Here is a 19255-nt window from a genome sequence, read left to right as displayed (position 1 = left end):
TTTATGTTATATGTTAGTGTGTTACTCCACCAGGTGCATGTTGTGTAAATCTGATTTTATGAAAGGGGGGGGGGGGGAGGAAAGGGGCCTGGTAAGCAGAAGATTACAAGGATAGTCACCATAAAAATAGTGGAAGACACTTCTGCCAAATGTGGAGTCGCCTGGTATCAGTGGCATAGTGATTACAGCAGCGTACACCCCTATGAAAGGCGCCAAAAAAAAAAAAAAAATCCTCCGTGGCCAGTAGCAGTGCAATGAAAGCACCATGTGACCACTCATGGAAGTGTTCGCGTCCAGAGTTGCTAGGAAGATGGCACGCATAGAGCGCATGCGCCTGTGATGTGGCCATTGAAAAGGAAGAAGCGGTCTGTGTACATAGTGCACATGCATTGGTGACGTGAGAGTCAGGGTTTGGGCTGCTTCTCACTTGCGAGTTTCTCGCAGAAAATCTCGCATTGGAATCGGACACATGTTAGTGAATGATTCAGCTCGCATTTGCGATTTTTTTCTCAGTCCAAATTGGAGAAAAAAAAAAAAAAAAGAAAAAAAAAATCTCAGCATGCTGCTTTTTTGCGAGTTTCTCCTGCGAGTCTCTCCAATGCAAGTCTATGGGAGCGTGTAAATAATCGGATGTCACGGGCCGGCACTCACCATCCTAGTGACATCCGATTTTCTAAATACATTTCTCACATGTTTCCTAAAACACTGGAAACGAGCGATGTCTCACAATGTCTGTCAATCACTATTCTCTGTCAGTCGGTCTCTCCCTCTCGGTCTCTATTCTCTGTCGGTCCGTCACTATCTCTGTCCCCCTCTCACAGTCTGTCAGTCATTTTCCCCTCCTCTCATACTCCCCGTTCCCCGATCACCGGCGCTGCACGGCGTTCACACTGCTTTTACCATTTTGAAAAAGCCAGCCGCTCATTAATCAATTTCGTATTCCCTGCTTTCCCCGCCCACAGGCGCCTATGATTGGTTGCAGTGAGACACGCCCCCACGCTGAGTGACAGGTGTCTCACTGCACCCAATCACAGCAGCCGGTGAGCGTGTATACTGTGCAGTGAAATAAAATTAAAAAAAAAAAAAGTGTGGTTCCCCCCCAATTTTAATACCAGCCAGATAAAGCCATACGGCTGAAGGCTGGTATTCTCAGGATGGGGAGCTCCACGTTATGGGGAGCCCCCCCCAGCCTAACAATATCAGTCAGCAGTAGATCTGGGATCGGTGAGTATGAGAGAGGGCTGCTCAATTCAGTCACTCAGGGGATTAGCGGTCACCGGTGAGCCCTTCACTGGTGACCGCTAATCAGGACACGACACAGACAGAGCCGCAGCATGACAATGAAGTCGGGTGAAGTTCACCCGAGTTCATTCTGATCGTGCGGCTCTGTCTGTGTCTGCTGTCATCTGCCATTCAGCTCTGCTACATGGCTGTCTGTCTGCTGTCAGCGGCCATGTAGCAGAGCTGAATGGCAGATGACAGTTAAAAAAAATTTAAAAAAAAAAACTCATTACACACGCTAGTAAAATCATCGCACTTGCGTTGCACTCGGACCTAACGTGAACTAAAAATCAGCCGAGTTTTTTTCAGCCCAGTCAGACCGATTTTACTCGCATAGATGTGTTTCCAGCCTTAGGCTCCGGATGCGCAGAAGCCAACCAGGATACAAGGCGCCCACCCTTGATGGCAGTGTGACACCCCGGACCAGCCAGGTAGTCACAGATAAGGCCCTGCACAACACCAGTCCCCTCACTAGGTAACAGCAGCCAACCACAGTAAACCCTAGTCACCTCCCTCAGTGCTGGATGGACACACCAGAGGGCAGAGCCAGGCAATTGGCACACCCACCGAGGAGTTCAGAGAGCCTGAGGCAGGAAAACAGTGCAGTCTGACAGCGAGTGCAGTTTTGAGAGTGAAGTGAAGTGGAGTAGGTCAGGCCTGTGACAGACTGACAGGGTTGGAGCCCAGGCACCTCTAGCTAGGAGGCATGCGGAGGCCTCTGTCTGCAGGAGCCAGGAAGACTGCTTGGTGGAACGGAACAGGGTAGTGACCCACCGGCACCGACCTGGGGAACAGACTCGGACACTGGAGCACAAGAGGGGGTACTCAGACCCTGAAACAAGGTCTAGAAACTACTGGACTCAATTAACTGATTGCGGTCTGGACTTTAGGTCCCTTCCCACCCAAAGTCCCTCATAGAAGACAACACCCCAACGAGGGGGGGGGGGAGAAGAATGGGCACCGACGACCATCATCTTGGTTTACCAGAGACTCGAGTGTTTAATTCTAATAGTGAATACACCAGTGCCTTCCATCTCCCTGCACCGCCAAAAATCACCCCCAATGGATCCCGGGGCCAACATCCCTGCCCACAGAGGGGGGGGGGGTTAACAACTTGCTGCATACTGTCTCCCCCGGGTGCCCCGTAACTGAAGGTGGACACCACCGCTGCACCACATCCCGTGGGTGGTGTCACGAACTTAACATGGCTCCGGCCGTAAACCTACGTCCCCAAACAGCCAACTCCTTTTTGGTCGGAGTGACCGCAGGACCCCTGGGTCTGGAGACACTCGAGCCACCCACTGAAGGTCCGGACCCGAGTGGCTCGGTTGCAGCCGAGCACGGGGCAGCACAGCTGCCTCTCCCCTGCCAGCCAGATGCTGCCATCAAGAGGAACCACATCTGGCTCAAGAGCCATAGGTTCCTGACCCCTGCCCTAGAGCGTACATTCCACTTGATAAATTGAAGAACTTGAAAACAATGATTACTCAATATGGTTTATTTCTACACAGATTCCTTGTGGGAAAATCTTTTCAAAAGACATGTTCCAGCCACCGTAAAAGCTACAGCAACAACTACTGAGGTGACAGAGCCAATGGCCACCAGCAGCCACAACTGTAGAGGTTCAGGTCCTTCACCCATCCGGGAAGCTTGGAGGGTTCCTGCTCCGGTAACCTGGTTAGTCCTGGATCCAGTCACCAGAATAGGACCCAGGGTGGCCATGCTGTGCTTTTCTAGAAAAGAACCTGGTGGTAGAAGTAGAAGTTGTAGAATATCAAGTTCAAGGAAGCTCAACATTCAATTTAGAGGCACGTAGGACAACTTCTAGAAACAATTATGTTAGCTACTGACAGACTTCTAGTTTTTAGAACAGTCTGAGGATGGCTTAAGTGGTGGCACTCCGTCAGAGATCCCAAAGCAGGGCTAATAGTGGCATCTGTACACTCAATATAGTGACTAAATTTGATTTAGGCATTATCTGAAGCTGCCATGAAACTACAGAAGGCTGATATGGGTCTAAAATTACTTTAGACTTGCAGAGGACTCACCAATATCTCGTTTCCCAAATCCTCTTTGCCTTCCAAAATTCGATCCCCATTGTGTTCTCTGGCCGCCAGCAGTGGCACAGTTCCTGGTGGAGCAGCACTGGCAGATCCCACTAGATCCTTCTACAGGTGACCAACTAAAATATTGAGGGAGAGTCAACCAAGTGTCCCAACCAATGAATGATCTGCCACCATATTTTAGGGCAGTGATTATACAACTGGTTGTTGGAGTCTTACCTCCGAGATGCCTTGTTGTAGGAGCAAGCCTTGTTCATTGGATCAGGGGTCTGGTTAATCTCCGCAGCTCTCAGGGTACAGGTGATGTAGATCTAGAAACATTACCAGAGGATATATCTGTCTTATGATACCATTACCACTACTAAGTTACAGCCTTTCAAAATATGGTTAACAGATTAAGGGCATGTTCAGACATGGTCATCAATCCAACCAATTTTTTGGCAACAATTGGAGGCCCAGCTTGGTGCAGGTAGAAGTCCTCACCGTAGAAGCAGCACTGTCAGTGAACCTGAAGGCATCAACCATGAATTGGAGCTTGTTGGCTTGAGGTCTCGGTGAAACAAAGACTGAGGAGGAATCTTCTTCCATACTGTCCATCAAGCACCTGTAGAACAAGTCAGTGGTTGCTATTTGGCTCCTTTGAGTATTTTACAGTATTGATGGTTGTAACTCACCCATTGTTGGAGATTAGTTCATAACTGGGTCTAGAGTCCATATCTGGAGATATTGTGGCCACACAACGGTCAACGAACAGGATCATTGGCACGTGGTTTTGAATGTCCAAGGAGGCTTCTATGTACAATATCTCGCCCAAACGGAAGACCAGGATTGAACTGGGGGCACTAAAGTCAGCTAAAGAGAAGACAATGGATTAGCAGAGTGAGATTTAGCACCATTAACCTGTTGGAAATATTCTTACCAGTCATGAGCTGCAAGGAGAAAGCCAGCCTCTCTTCTGAGGTCACTGTGGTGCTGAATGGAATCCACGTTGGCTTGATGGCATTACTGCTCACATTACCATGTCTAGACAAAAAAAAAAAAATAAAAAAATTCTATTCTATTCTTGTAATAAGTCTGGCATGGCGAAAAAGACCTTAGGATGTAAGGTTGAGGGGAGCCAGTGTTGACTGGAGAAACTGCCAAGTCAGACATGTGGTGCCACCAGAGAATGTTTCTTCCTCTGCTGTGGCACCAATGTGCAAGAATAGTCATAAACCAAGACCTTGGTCACCAGATTTTGGCTCATTGGAGGGATCAGTATGAAAACTGGAAGGCTACAGACCACCATTTGTGGTCCATGTGCATTTTGCCTGATAAGTGTCGGGAAACTAAGGTGCAAGTTGATTGTGCCAATGTTGTTCTTGAAGACTGATTAAGTGGTGTGTGGGCAGTAATACTTTGATATATGGTCCCAGCAGCCTTTGCACCCCTTGTACCAGTTAAAAATGCCTGCATATGTTCTATTGATTGCCACAGTAACTAGAGACCAGAAGTTGCAAGTGAAGCACATTTACCCAAGGTAGCCCATAAGCTTGACCACCATATGTCATCATGGTTGATCTCTATGAGTTCAGCTGCACCATCTAGATCCAGCCTCAGAGAGAAACTACCTTCAGGCCCACGTTACCCATAGCCATACCTTGGGTAGAAACATTGGACTGGAACCACAGCGGAGTTGGATCGGATGATGGGGACATTACTGGAGGAAGTAGGAGCATAGCGCAGTGTGGAGCTATAGATCAGCCAGTCTGGGGTCATCTAGAAGATAAGAGTTACAATTACTTCCCCCCCCCCCACTTTGGGAACAGGACCAAAATTAGCATACTAGACTCAGAGGCCTTAAGCCTTTCTAGTGAAACAAAAAAAAAAAAAAAAAAAAAAACCACGCACACACACACACACACACACACACACACACACACAGTAGTAAAGCCCAGGAGGAAATAAAGTCTGAGACCAGCCACATGAAAATCAGAAGGTTCTGTTGCTCCAGATTGGTTTATTCAACATAAGCTAAATGTGCACAAGCCAACTTTACAACAGGCCTCAAGACAAGATTTGTCAAGTTATCACAGTTGGTGACATGGTGGAACAGAAGGTCAAAACTACTAAGACTTTTTTTGAGCACTCACCTCTAAATCATTCCCACATTCTTGAAGGCCATTGTCAAACACCACCACAGTATCTGTTGTCTGCTGTCCAGGCCTGCAGGAGCCCAGGGTCAGGTCTGAGGGCTTCACCAGCTTACCATTCCCATAGAAGTCTCGGTTCACAGTCACCAGCATCCTGTCCTCACCACACTGAACACTAACAGAGGATGGAGCATGAGAAAGGTCCCGCAGATTGTCTCTTCCATTATACCTGCCATCCCATCTAGGGGCAGACTGAGCACCTCTCAGAGCCCCCAAACCAGACACCGACTGAGACCAAGGGTTTCCTCTAGGAGAGCCCACTCCAGGCACAGGTAGTCCAACCCCTCTAGAAGATCCAAATTGTCCAAGTCCTCTAGAAGATCCCCACCCAGGTGGATAATTTCTACTCCGAGCATCTGACTGGCGCCTGTGTCTAGCCGAAGAGTTACTAAACCCTGGTTCACAGAGGAGAACTACTACTAGCCAACTCCATCTGACTAAGAGCTCCATCCTGACTGCAGAGGAAAACACACAAGGAGAAGTTAGAGGGAGCAGAGCTTTATACCCTCCTCATCACACCACCATTACTCCACCCCATTACCCTCAGCTGAACTCTTCTATCAGCAGTGGAAACCAAGGTGGAGGTCGGAAGTGATTGACAGGTCAGGATAGAAATGGTTAGGCTAGTTTCACACTTGCGCTATTTTGACGCAAACGGAATCCATCACTAATGTAGTACAGTTCATTTATTTACAGTGGAAGCGCGACATCGTGTGGACACAAGCGGGTACTGCATGACACACACACGCGGCATAGTAACACGCTTCCACTGTAAATAAATGAACTGTACTACATTAGTGACGGATTCCGTTTGCGGCAAAATAGCACAAGTGTGAAACTAGCCTTAGGGCCGTTTCATACATCCGGCATTTTGCCGGATTAGCCCAGTTTCACACATCTGGCTTTTCGCCGGTTTGGCGGATGCGGCGCACGCCAGTACAGTGTATACAGTACAGTGGCAGCGCAAAAAGTGCCGGTCACATGCTGTCATGCGCCTGGAGCATGTGACCCAAAAGTTACAGCACTGTCATTGTACTGTATACACTGTACGGGAGTTCGCTGCATCCTCCAAACCGGCGAAAAGAAGAATGTGTGAAACCGGATTACCGGATCCGGCACACTCCAGTATAGTGTGCCGGATCACATGCTGTCATGTGACCGGAGCTTGCCGCGATGCCATTGTACAGTATCGCACTGTACTTGAGTGTGCCAGATCCGGTAATCCGGCAAAATGCCGGATGTGTGAAACGGCCATAATCACCAAAATCTCCCATAATGGACCAGTTACTGCTTTTTTAGCCACTGGGCATCTTCTGGGCAGAAGATACCTTAACGGACTGGTCACTGCTTTTAGCCTCTTCGCATCTCCTGAAAACTGGAGAAGTTAAAAAGCTCAAAAACCTGAGCATGTGAACAGGGGGTGATGAGTGAACAGGGAGTGATTCTTTGAGCACTTTTTCGGGCCGGTGTCAGGGCGGACTCATCTGAATAAGACGTCCTATGCATATACTTGGAAAAAGGACATCAGAAAAAGTGAGGGTTTATTTCTATGGATTTTTATGTAGCGGATCCTCTTCAAAATCTTCCTTAAACATCAATTTAAAAAAATTATTAATTTATACGGGAAACCCATTTTGCAGTTCACATGTTTTTTTAACCTTTTTTTTTCAGGGTTGGAAAAATGGCTGAGAAAATTAAGGGTTTTTGTTGAGTTTTTGGATGAAAAATTCTTCAAATCTACAATCAAACCTTGTGGGTTTTTAAAAGTTTCTGCTTCAAAAAAACAGTAAAAAAAAAAAAAAATCTCCATGTGAACAGATCCTAAATCCATTTCACTTCTTGGAAGCAGATCCCGAAAAAACCTCTGTCCGGTCAGAGGGCTAAAAAAAAAATGCAGGCAGTGGGGCCATAATGGTGGGGGCGCAACAAAACCAAGTCCAAAAAAGCCCCTGGTGGAGTCTGGCCTTAAAAGTCCCTTTTGGCGCAATTTTGACCACATTTTTTTTTTACTTTTTCATCGTCACGTTCCAGAAGGCATGACTTTTTTATTTGTTGGTGACAGTGAAAGGAGAATTTTTGTTGTATTGGCGCCATTTTGAGGTTTGAAGCACTTGAATTTTTATTAATTTTCTGAGAAGGAATTTAAACCAAACACTTGTCACTTTTTTTGCACTTTCTGCTATTCATGCGCTGAATAAATAAAGTGTTACGTCTGGGGGAGAAGACAAATGAAGTGATACCAATGTTATACAGATTTATTACACTTGTACAATTAAAACTTTGGAAAACTAAATGTTTTTGGGTCAATTTTCCCTGAAAGCCATAAGGATCTGTTCACATATTTCATTTTTTCCTGCAGTAAAACATTCTCTCTTGGTTGGTAGTTCCAAAAATCAAGTTTTGCTGTTTTTTTGCTAATATTTTTGCTGCTTTTTGAAGCTTTTTTTTTACTGCACTTTTCGTTGTTTTTTTATGCTGCATTTTTTTGGCTACGTTTTTTTGCTTTTTTTGCTGCACTTTTGTTTGTTTTTTGGCTACATTTTTGCTGTGTTTATTTTTTCAGCTGCGCTTTGTCTGTTGTGCTTTTTGGCTGCATTTTTGCTGCACTTTTTGTTGTGTTTTTATGCTGCATTTTTTGCTGCACTTTTTGCTGCGTTTTTTGGCTAAGTTTTTGCTGCTTTTTTTGCTGCGCTTTTGTTTGTTTTTTGGCTACATGTTTGCTGCATTTAATTTTTGAGCTGCGCTTTGTGTGTTGTGCTTTTTGGCTGCACTTTTGCTGCACTTTTTGTTGTGTTTTTATGCTGCATTTTTTTTTGCTGCACTTTTTGCTGCGTTTTTTGGCTAAGTTTTTGCTGCTTTTTTTGCTGCACTTTTGTTTGTTTTTTTGCTACATGTTTGCTGCATTTATTTTTTGAGCTGCGCTTTGTGTGTTGTGCTTTTAGGCTGCATTTTTGCTGCACTGTTTGTTGTGTTTTTATGCTGCATTTTTTTTTGCTGCACTTTTTGCTGCGTTTTTTGGCTAAGTTTTTGCTGCTTTTTTTGCTGCGCTTTTGTTTGTTTTTTTGCTACATGTTTGCTGCATTTTTTTTTGAGCTGCGCTTTGTGAGTTGTGCTTTTTGGCTGCATTTTTGCTGCACTTTTTGTTGTGTTTTTATGCTGCATTTTTTTTTGCTGCACTTTTTGCTGCGTTTTTTGGCTAAGTTTTTGCTGCTTTTTTTGCTGCGCTTTTGTTTGTTTTTTTGCTACATGTTTGCTGCATTTATTTTTTGAGCTGCGCTTTATGTGTTGTGCTTTTTGGCTGCATTTTTGCTGCACTTTTTGTTGTGTTTTTATGCTGCATTTTTTTGCTACGCTTTTTGCCGTGTTTTATTGGCTGCGTTTTTTTGCTGCACTATTTGTTGGGTTTTGGCTACGTTTTTGCTGCGTTTATTTTTGAGCTGAACTTTTTGTTGTGGTTTTTATGCTGCTTTTTCTTTTCTTTGCTGCACTTTTTGTTGTGGATTTTGTCTGCATTTTGCTGTGGGGTTTTTTTTGGGCTGCACTCTTTGTTGTGTTTTTTGGGTTTTTTTGCTGCATTTTTGCTACATTTTTTTGCTGCACCTTTCATTGTGTTTTTATACTGCATTTTTTTTTTTTGCTGCCCTTTCTATTGTTTTTTTGGCTGCGTTTCTTTGCTGTGCTTTTTTTGTTTTTGTTCCTGTGTTTTTGCTGCTTATTTTGTTGTGCTTTTTGTTGTCTTGTTGGTTGAATTTTTTTTTGCTGCACTTTTGCTGTGGTATTGGCTGCGTTTTTTTTTAAATGCATCTTTTGTTTTTGCTGCGTTTTTGTTTGTTTTGTTTTTTTGCTGCACTTTGTGCTTTTTGGCTGGGTTTTTGCTGCGTTTAGTTTTAGCTGCACTGTTTGTTGTGTTTTTTGGCTACATTTTTGCTGTGGAATTTATTGCTGCACTTTTTTTATGTGTTTTGTGTGGGTTTTTGTTGTGTTTTTTTGTCTGAGTTTTTTCTTGCTGCGCTTTATATTGTGTTTTTTGGCAGCATTTTTGTATGAATTTTCTGAAATCTCAAATTTTGGTTCTACTTTGAAAAACAGCTTTTAATTTATATAAAACTCCTGAAAAAAATATGCAAAAATGCAGCGTGTGAACACAGCCTAAGGGCGGCTTTGCACACTACGACATCGCAGGTGCGATGTCGGTGGGGTCAAATTGAAAGTGACGTACTTCCGGCATCGCATGCGACATCGTAGTGTGTAAAGCCTAGATGATACGATTAACGAGCACAAAATCGTCGTAATCGTATCATCGCTGCAGCGTCGGCGTAATCCATAATTATGCTGCAGCGACGGTCCGATGTTGTTCCTCGCTCCTGCGGCTGCACACATCGCTGTGTGTGAAGCCGCAGGAGCGAGGAACATCTCCTACCGGCGTCACTGCGGCTTCCGTAGGATATGCGGAAGGAAGGAGGTGGGCAGGATGTTTACATGTATCATCGTTGCAAGCTCCGACTTTTCCATAATTTTGCTGCAGCGATGGTACGATGCTGTTCCTCGTTCCTGCGGCAGCACACATCGCTGTGTGTTACGCCGCAGGAGCGAGGAACTTCACCTTACCTGCCGCCGGCGGCTCTACGGAAGGAAGGAGGTGGGCTCATCTCCGCCCCTCCGCCGCTATTGGTCGCCTGCCGTGTGACGTCGCTATGACGCCGCATGACCCGCCCCCTTAGGGAGGAGGCAGGGCGACGGCCAGAGCGACGGTCGCAGGGTGGGTGAGTGCGTGTGAAGCTGGCGTAGCAATAATTTTCGCTACGCCAGCTATCACACGATATCGTACCTGCGACGGGGGCGGGGACTATCGCGTGCGACATCGCAGCACCGGCTTGCGATGTCGCAACGTGCAAAGCCCGCCTAAGGCTACATGTGGATGCTGCAGTTTTGTTATCACAACAAAACTGCAATAAAACGGCACCTTGTCCCAGACATGTATGAAAAAAAAAAAAGCTTGTAATGATGCTGTAGTTTTGGTGCATTTTTTTCAGTAAAAGCAGCCAAAAACGCAAGAGATAGAACACGCTGCAGTTTATTAGAAGTTCATGACAAATAAATTGCAGACAAAAAACTGTAACATGCGGATGACAAATCTGACTTCTCATAGAAGTCAAAAGTGAGATCTTTCTGGCAACAAAACTGCACAAAAAAAAAAAAAACGCAACAAAAACTGCAGCGTGTGCATGTAGCCAGGGGTCACGATTTTCCTCCGGTAGAACCGTACGAGTGCAGATTTTTTGCAGGATGAGCTGTGGATTTCTGCTGTCATTTTGTGTGACTTTTTGAGAGGCAACAAACACCAAACAATTCCATGTAGTTTTTTTTTTTTTAGTGAAACACCATTTAGTATAAGTTTGTTATTCTATGGTTTTGATACAATCCCGGGGAAAAAAAAACTATCAATTTTTTTTAGGTTTTTTTCCACTTTTGCTCAAGGAATGATGTTTGTTAATCACTTCTCTTTATTTCAGGTTTGTGTATTGAGCTGTATTTTATAATTTTTATAGATTTCTTGATCACTCTAAGTCAAGATAAAGAAAAATGGAAATTTTTTTTTTTTTTGTTTGTTTTTTTAAGTGCATTCACGCTATGTTTTGTGGGGGGTTTTGCTACACTTTTGTTTTTTGGCTGCGCTTTTGCAGCGTGTTTTGCTGTGCTTTTCATTTTCTTTTTTTCCTGCGTTTTTGCTGGGGGGGTTTTGGTTGTGCTTTTTGGATGAGTTTTTGTTATTTTGCTGCGTGTTTTGTTGTATTTTTTGGCTACGTTTATTTTTTTATGCCCTTTGTTGTTTGTTGGCTGCATTTTTTTATGTGCTCTTCATTGTTTTTTGCTGGTTTTTTTACTGCACTTTTTGCTGCGCTTTTCTTTTCTTAGGGCAAGCACGCACTTTGCGTTTCCACTGCTTTTTAGGTCTGTTTTGAGAAGCAACTTTTTTCTTCCAAAAGGCATCCGTTTTGATTTTCCAGCAAAGTCAACGGAAACTGTTGATTTTCAGACCGCACTTTGCATTTCAAAACGCTGCGTTTAATTTGCATATTTTGTGGCAAAACCCATGCGTTCAAAGAAGCAGCATGTCAGTTGTTTTTGCCATTTTAGGTCAGTTTTGCTAACATTGAAGTCAATGAGAAATGGCAAAAACCAAGAATCCTTCAAATTCCTGCGTTTTAACTGCTTTTTCAGTGCAGAAAACAAGCGTTTTGGACATTAAAATAATGATTTCATATGTCCCTTTACACACACATAATCCGACAATTTAATTTTAGAAATATATGCATTTATTGCTATTTTAGTGATAAAATGTATATTACCGCTATAATTTTATGAAATAGATCTATTTTTTCCATTAATCTAGATTTGTCCCGTTTTTGTTTCTATTTTCATTGTGTTTGACTGCTTAAACTTTATTTAGCAGTGTCTTGATGTTCAAAACATGTCAAAACGCAGGTGAAAAGCGCTGAAAACGCATCTAAAACGCGGTAAATGCGCATGCGGAAAATATCTGAAAAAGGCAACTTTGGTCAAAACAATTAAGCACAAAACGTGCGTTTAGAACTGCAAGTAGGAGAACGCAACGTGCATGCTTGCCCTTACTGCATTTTTGCAGTTACTGAGCTTTTTGTAGTGTTTTTGGCTGTGTGGCATTGTGGTTTATTTGCTGCATTATTTTTTTTTGTTGCGTTTTTGCTGCACTTTCCTTTTATTTTTACTGCCCTTTGTGTTTTTGGCTGCATTTTTGTGGTGTTGGTTGGCTTTTTTTGATGCGGTTTTTGTTGTGTGTTAGCCACTTTTTTACTGGGATTTTTTTTGCTGCCCTTTGTGTTTTTGGCTGCATTTTTATTTTTTGGCTTTTGCTGCACTTTTGTGTTCTTTGCCTGCATTTTTTCTGTCCTTTGTTTTTGGCTGCTGTGTTTTCTTTTTTGCTGCGTTTTTTGACTAAGTTTTTGCTGGGATGTTTTTTGCGGCACATTCTTTTTTGGGCAGCTTTTTTTTTCTGCGCGTTTCATTCGTATACAGTTCACATTTAAGGTTAGATTCCTTCACCACAAATGCAGCCGTTTTATTTTTTGCCACAAATTACTTTCCATAGTATAAAAAAAAAAAAAAAAAAAAAAAAAAAAAAAAAAAAAAAAACTGGAAAAAAGTAACTGCAGCAGGTTTCCATTTTACTCAGGAAACTAGTGTGCACAAATTCTGAAATCTCAGCTTTTGCTTTTACTGTTAAGTGTTTTTTTTAATTTGCATAACTTCTAAAAAATAAAAAAAACTGCATGTAAAAACATAGCATGTGAACACAGCCTAAGCGTCACCATTTTCCATCAGCAGAGCAGTTTGAGCACTTTTTTTTTTACAGAATGAGCTGTGGGTTTCTGCCGTCATTTTGTGATTCTCAGCACAAATCTTTGGGAGGCAAAATAATCTTTGTAGTTTTAGTTAAACACCGTGAGTATAAGATCGCATTCTGTGGTTTGATACAATCTCAGGGAAGAAAAAAAAAAAAAAAAAAAAATAAAAATATATATATATATATATATTTCCCACTTTTGCTCAAGGAGTGATTGTTCTTTTTTTCAGGTTTGTGTATTGAGCTGGAGTCCTTATTTTTATATATATATATTTCTTGATCATTCTTTGATTAGAGATTAAGGAAAATGGCAATTCTAGTAGGGTTTTTTTTTTTTACAGGCTTTTATGTTACGTGATGAAATTTGATGCAGTTTTAGGTCTTGTGCACATTGTGTATTTGGCGACTTTACCTCCATATTTGTAAGGCTAGTTTCACACTTGCGTTCAGCGCATTCCGTCACTATGGAGAATAGCGCAGTCCGTTAACGCACTGCGCTATTCTCCATAGACTTATATGGACTACGCACTGTAAACGCAAGTGTCTGCGTTGCATCCGCTGGACGACGCAGCGTCGTTATTTTGACGCTGCGTCGGGCGGATGGAACGTTTTTCTGCGCTTGGCGGAGTGTCGAAAAACGCAACCTGCAGGAATCAGTTAGGCGTCCGTTCTTATAATGGACGCCTATGGTGGCGGATTCCGTTAGAATGCGTCATTTGACGGATTCCGTTAACGCAGCTGTCTGTACACAACTGCGCATGCTCAGGTGTAAAGTCAAGGAAAAAAAAACAAAAAAACCACTACAACGGATTGTGTTATTTTGTACAATCTGTAGCATCCGTTGTGCCACTATATGCAACACATCCGTTGCATGCGTCACACAACGCAATGCTACGGATCCCGTCCAACGCAAGTGTGAAACTAGCCCAAGTCAAAACCAGGAGAGGAACATAGAAAAAGTATAATAGAAACACCCCCTCCTGGTTTTTGGCTACAAATACTAAGGGGAGGGGGGGGAGGGGGGGGGGGGGGGGGGGGGAGGAGGAGGAAAAAAAAAAAAATTTAATGTGCACACAGCCTTATAGGATGGGTCATTACCAATTGTGCGGTAATTTCAGTAGCGGAGTCTCATGATCCTTTGCATTAATACCGCACCTGTATATCATACCCAGTCAGTCATGCACAACCAGGCCCCAGCCTGGCACGATCTGAGTGATACAACAGACAGGGAGGCCATTGTCTGACCACCCTGTTGTCATAGCAACTAATGGAAACCCAAGAACACCAATGGTTGACAAAACAGCCTTCCAATTACATGCCATGAACACTAATGGCAGCAGCTTCTGAACAGTGTGCACTATAACTGGTCTCCACCGACTCCGGCTAAGATTGGCATGGACCCAACTCCTGAGCCCAAGCTACTCATCACATGAAGAGTTCTACCCACTGTCCTCAGTCTGCATAGATATACCTTCACTCATTGGTGGGAATAGGGATTTACCACAACTCATGTTTGGGGGTTTTACCCATCATCAGTGCAAGGCAGGAGAACTTCGATTGTAATTTCATCAATACTCTACTTTTACTGGAGACGTCACTGAAAAGTTGTGCTGGCTCCTTCACACAAAAGGAACCACTTATACTTTGAATCTCTTCCTGGTGAGAAGCCAAAAAAGGTACGGCCAACGAGTTACACCAGTTAACCTTGCCTGCCCAGGCAAACAGCCTATCCCCCCCCACCCCCCTCCTCCAAAGAGCCATAACTTACCACCTCCTTCAACATATCCTCAAACCAGGGATCCAGATTCAAAGCCTAAAATGAAATCAGGGGGAAGCATTGCAAGGCTTACGAGTTACCCGCCACCATCTTGGAACAAGTAGAAGCTTTAGCTCTTATGGTGCCTGACAGTTGAACAACACACATTTACAAAGCAAAGATTTCCGAACGGAAAAGACCCATGTAGATAAACCAATTACCAGCCCATGTTATCAAGACAGAGGAAAGGCCAACTCAGGATGGTCAAACCAAACCTGCCAGTAGCACCTCACCCTGTTGTGGATCGGTGACAAGCTGCTGGCAAGATACTGTAAAGGGACAGGGTTGTAATGTCAACTTTATGCCAATTTGTAACCAGTAAAGTGGTTACTTCATAACCTGAAGGGTCACCAAGTCATCCCACCTCAACTATTTCAAGAAGACCCATGAGAAGTATTATACAAATTGCATTTATTTTAAACAGATTCTTTGCGGGAAAATCTTTTCAGAAGACCTTTTCCAGCCACAGTAAGAGCAACGGCAACAACTACTGAAGTGACAGATCCGATGGCCACCAGCACCCACAGCTGTAGAGGTTCAGATCCTGCATCTGTCCTAGAAGCTTGGAGGGCTCCTGCTCCGGTAACCTGGTTAGTCCTGGATCCAGTCACTAGTATGGGACCCAGGGTGGCCATGCCATGTTCCTCTAGATTAGAATCTGTCAAAAAGATGTTGATAATTAAATATTGAAAGCAATTGCAGTTTTCAGTATGCCAACAGCTTGGGTCCATCAAGGGAGGCCACTTCAAAAGTTTAGATAACAGGGATAACTTGTGTAAAATTTTAGGTCTGGTAAACTACACATCAAGATCATATGGGCAGAAGGTGTAGTCTGTGCCCAAACAGATATTTTTTGGTGGTAGCATGTACATCTACATAAGTAGTCAGAATTGTTAGTGTCTATAGGGATTTGCCAGAAATTACTTTACTCACCAACATCTCTCTTCCCAAAAGCCCTTTGCCTTCCGAAGGACGATCCCCGTTGTGTTCTCTGGCCGGCGGTAGTAGCGCAGTTCCTAGAGGTGCAGCACTGGCAGATCCCACTCAATCCTTCCACAGATGTCCAACTAAAAGGGATGAGAGTCAAGTGTACCAAGCACCGAATGGTCATCCACCATCTAAGGTCATGGTCGACACCAGACCCAAGACTAGCCAATTGTCCGGTGAGGAAGGAATCTTACCTTCTAGATGCCTTGTTGTAGGAGCAGGCCTTGTTCATTGGATCAGGGGTCTGGTTGATCTCAGCAGCTCTCAGGGTACAGGTGATGTAGATCTAGAAACATTACAAGAGGGGATATATCTGTTATGACCCCATTACAACTGAATTACACCCTTTTAAAATATGGTTTCCATTAAGTTCAGGCCATGTAAAATAAGCAAGGAAGTTTGTGTTCACAGGGCCCATCAAGATACTCCAACTTTTACTAATGTATATGTAAAGCTCAGGTAATTGACTTTTGGAACCAATTACAAGTTGGGGGGAGGGGGTTGAGTGTCAGACTAGGAGGCTTTAATTTGAGGTCCTTACTGTAGAAGCAGCACTGTCAGTGAACCTGAAGGCATCAACCATGAATTGGAGCTTGTTGGCTTGAGGTCTTGGGGAAACAAAGGCTGAGGAGGAATCTTCTTCCATACTGTCCATCAAGCACCTGTGAAATATAAGGTTTAATTGTGCTCCTTGGAGTCTTGTATAGAATTAGTGGAAGTAACTCACCCATTGTTGGAGATTAGTTCATAACTGGGTCTAGAGTCCACATCCGGAGTAATGGTGGCCACACAGCGGTCAACAAAGAGGATCATCGGCACATGGTTCTGGATATCCAAGAAGGCTTCTATATACAATTTTTCACCAAGCTGAAAGACTAGTGTCGAACTGGGGGCACTGAAGTCCGCTGAAGGGGGAGGGAGATATGATTTATGCATAAATAAATAATGAGAGACTCAGCTTCCAGCATAAAGAATAGTGGAGCTTCTTACCAGTCATGAGCTGCAAGGAGAAAGCCAACCTCTCCTCTGAGGTCACCGTGGTGCTGAATGGAGTCCATGTTGGCCTGATGGCATTACTGCTCACATTACCATGTCTAGACAAGATAGATGTTTAGACACGTGACCCATGCTGTGGCGCATAGTAGTTTATCGTCATGCACTGGACAATAACCTGAGGATTTTCTACAAAGTGGCAATATCTTCCAGGATTAAATCTTAAAAATGGGCAACACCTTTTTACAATAGGTGAGGATCATAAGTGAAGGTTGGTCCAGCAGCAGAGGGAGCTCAGGAACATTAAAAGTCGAATCAGTCATGGTCTATGGATACTCTGACTGCTCCATGTGAAGATAAAGGTCAGCTAAGCATTGGGTTAACAGTCATGGGATTCCTTAGCATTGAGACTGCAGCAGTTGGGTGAAGGGTTACTTTAGTAAAGAGGTTCTGGACTATAGGTGCCACCTAGAATGCAACACATGGCACCATTATATAAGAGGTATTGGACACCAAGCCACAGCATGACAGACATTCAATATCAATATCAATTTAAGTCAACTTTTCAGTGATCTTATTGACCCTTCCCAGTGAACATCTGACTGGTCGAAGCTCCTCAGAGTTCCTGCATTTCTAGGTCTTACCTTGGGTAGAAGCACTGGACAGGAACCACAGCAGAGTTGGACCTGATGATGGGCACATTGCTGGCAGAGGTGGGGTTGTAGCGCAGGTTGGAGTTGTAGATCAGCCAGTCTGGAGTCATCTGGAAGATCATCAGCAGGTTAGTTGTGTGGTTCACACATTTATTCAGATGTAGCATAGAAGAGCTCAGTATTAAACTGATCTCCTCCAGCCTGAAGAAAGCTACAGAGAATTATTGATTCTACAACTGCCATAGAAATAGTAGCTTCATCTCCACCATCACTGGTCAGAGCCTGGATGGAGCTATCAAAGAGAAACTCCTTGTAGCTAGTCCTGTGGGATACATTGCATTAAGTCTGAGGCATACTTAGGTCATAAAAACCTTGGGGGAATAGGCTACATCTTGATCTTTCCTATGAAGTCCAGTAGGTAGTTTTACTTTTATCACCCACTGGGCTTAGACTTGGAAAGCAAAAAGCAAGGCTTGGCTGAGCGAGAGAGAGCGCGAGAGAGAGCGCAAGCGAGAGTCCTCCAAGTCAGAAGTACACACCAAGTGATCCTTCACCAAGTCAAAAAAAAAAAAACCAACCAAAAAAAAACCATGAACTAGAGATCAGGACTACAGATTCTCCAATTACAAAGATAACAGTTGGTGACTATGGAAAACTAACATTTCAGGAGAGCTTGCAGTAGAATTACTGGTACTGCCTCCTCTCCCAAATAATAATAATAATAATAAATAAATAATAATAAATAATTATAATAATTTTCACTATAGACACCACCTGCTATGTCTCACCATATACACTACAGCTAGAATTACTGACAGAACATTCATATGGAGCACTCACCTCTAAGATGTTCCCACATTCTTGAAGGCCATTGTCAAACACCACCATAGTATCTGTGGCCTGCTGTCCAGGCCTACAGGAGCCCAGGGTCAGGTCTGAGGGCTTCACCAGCTTACCATTCCCATAGAAGTCTCGGTTAACTACCACCACCATATTGTCTTCACCACACTGCACACTAACGGAGGATGGAGCTTGTGTAAGGTCTCGAAGATTATGACCAGTATATCTGCTGTCCCATCTGGATGAAGATTGAGCTGGAGGCCATTGGTTTACTCTAGATTGAGGTGGTAAAATTGCTCTAGAAGAGCCAACTCCAGAAATTGGTTGCCCAAGTCCTCTAGAAGAGCCTCTCCCAGACTGATAATTCCTCCACCAAGCATCTGATGACTGGCGCCGGTGCCTGTCCAAGGCACTACCAAAGCCTGATCCATAGAGGAGAACCACTAATAACCAACTCCACCTGGCTAAGAGCTCCATCCTGACTGCAGAGGAAAACACACAAGGAGAAGGTGGAGGGAGCAGAGCTTTATACCCTCCTTGTAACACCACCATTACTCCACCTCATTACCCTCAGCTGACCACCTTCTTCTCCATAACAGCTGAGAACATAGGATTGAGGTGGAGTCTCACTGGGGTTTGTTTCTATCTCTTTGTGTTTGGACCAAGACTATATTGTCCAAGTGTCAGGCCCCACTCACACTTGCGCTATTTTGACACAAACGGAATCCGTCACTAATGTAGTACAGTTCATTTATTTGCAGTGGAAGCGCGACACCATGTGGACACAAGCGGGTACTGCATGACACACACACGCGGCATATTAACGCGCTTCCACTGTAAATAAATGAACTGTACTACATTAGTGACGGATTCCGTTTGCGTCAAAATAGCGCAAGTGGGAAACTAGCCTTATGGTCTCCTATGGTGTCGGATTGCCACCTGTCATCGACTACAGTCCTAAATCACAAGTGTTTCCAGATTTGGTAGATTTTCTGCAGTTGGTCACATGCGACTCACTTGCCATAGACTTTGATGTGACTGCGAAT

The 19255-nt window shown here is 43.8% G+C and overlaps 2 protein-coding genes across 2 annotated transcripts; both read right to left on the bottom strand.

The window, feature by feature from the left end:
- Positions 1–2784: 2784 nt before the first annotated feature.
- Positions 2785–5986, bottom strand: LOC142302139 (zona pellucida sperm-binding protein 3-like). The gene is made up of 8 exons (XM_075343224.1): positions 5477–5986; positions 4984–5102; positions 4264–4367; positions 4019–4196; positions 3828–3948; positions 3564–3655; positions 3330–3463; positions 2785–3026 (listed from the first exon to the last, which is right to left on the bottom strand). Exons 1-8 carry the CDS (start codon positions 5984–5986, stop codon positions 2785–2787), a joined length of 1500 nt encoding a protein of 499 aa, XP_075199339.1.
- A 9166-nt stretch (positions 5987–15152) lies between these two features.
- LOC142302138 (zona pellucida sperm-binding protein 3-like) lies at positions 15153–18686 on the bottom strand. The gene is made up of 8 exons (XM_075343223.1): positions 18210–18686; positions 17361–17479; positions 16714–16817; positions 16451–16628; positions 16265–16385; positions 15918–16009; positions 15670–15803; positions 15153–15394 (listed from the first exon to the last, which is right to left on the bottom strand). Exons 1-8 carry the CDS (start codon positions 18684–18686, stop codon positions 15153–15155), a joined length of 1467 nt encoding a protein of 488 aa, XP_075199338.1.
- Positions 18687–19255: the final 569 nt, after the last annotated feature.

This window comes from Anomaloglossus baeobatrachus, chromosome 4, assembly GCF_048569485.1.
Source record: "Anomaloglossus baeobatrachus isolate aAnoBae1 chromosome 4, aAnoBae1.hap1, whole genome shotgun sequence".
In the NCBI taxonomy this organism is placed as follows: Eukaryota; Metazoa; Chordata; class Amphibia; order Anura; family Aromobatidae; genus Anomaloglossus; species Anomaloglossus baeobatrachus.
This window is presented reverse-complemented; position numbering and strand designations above follow the sequence as displayed.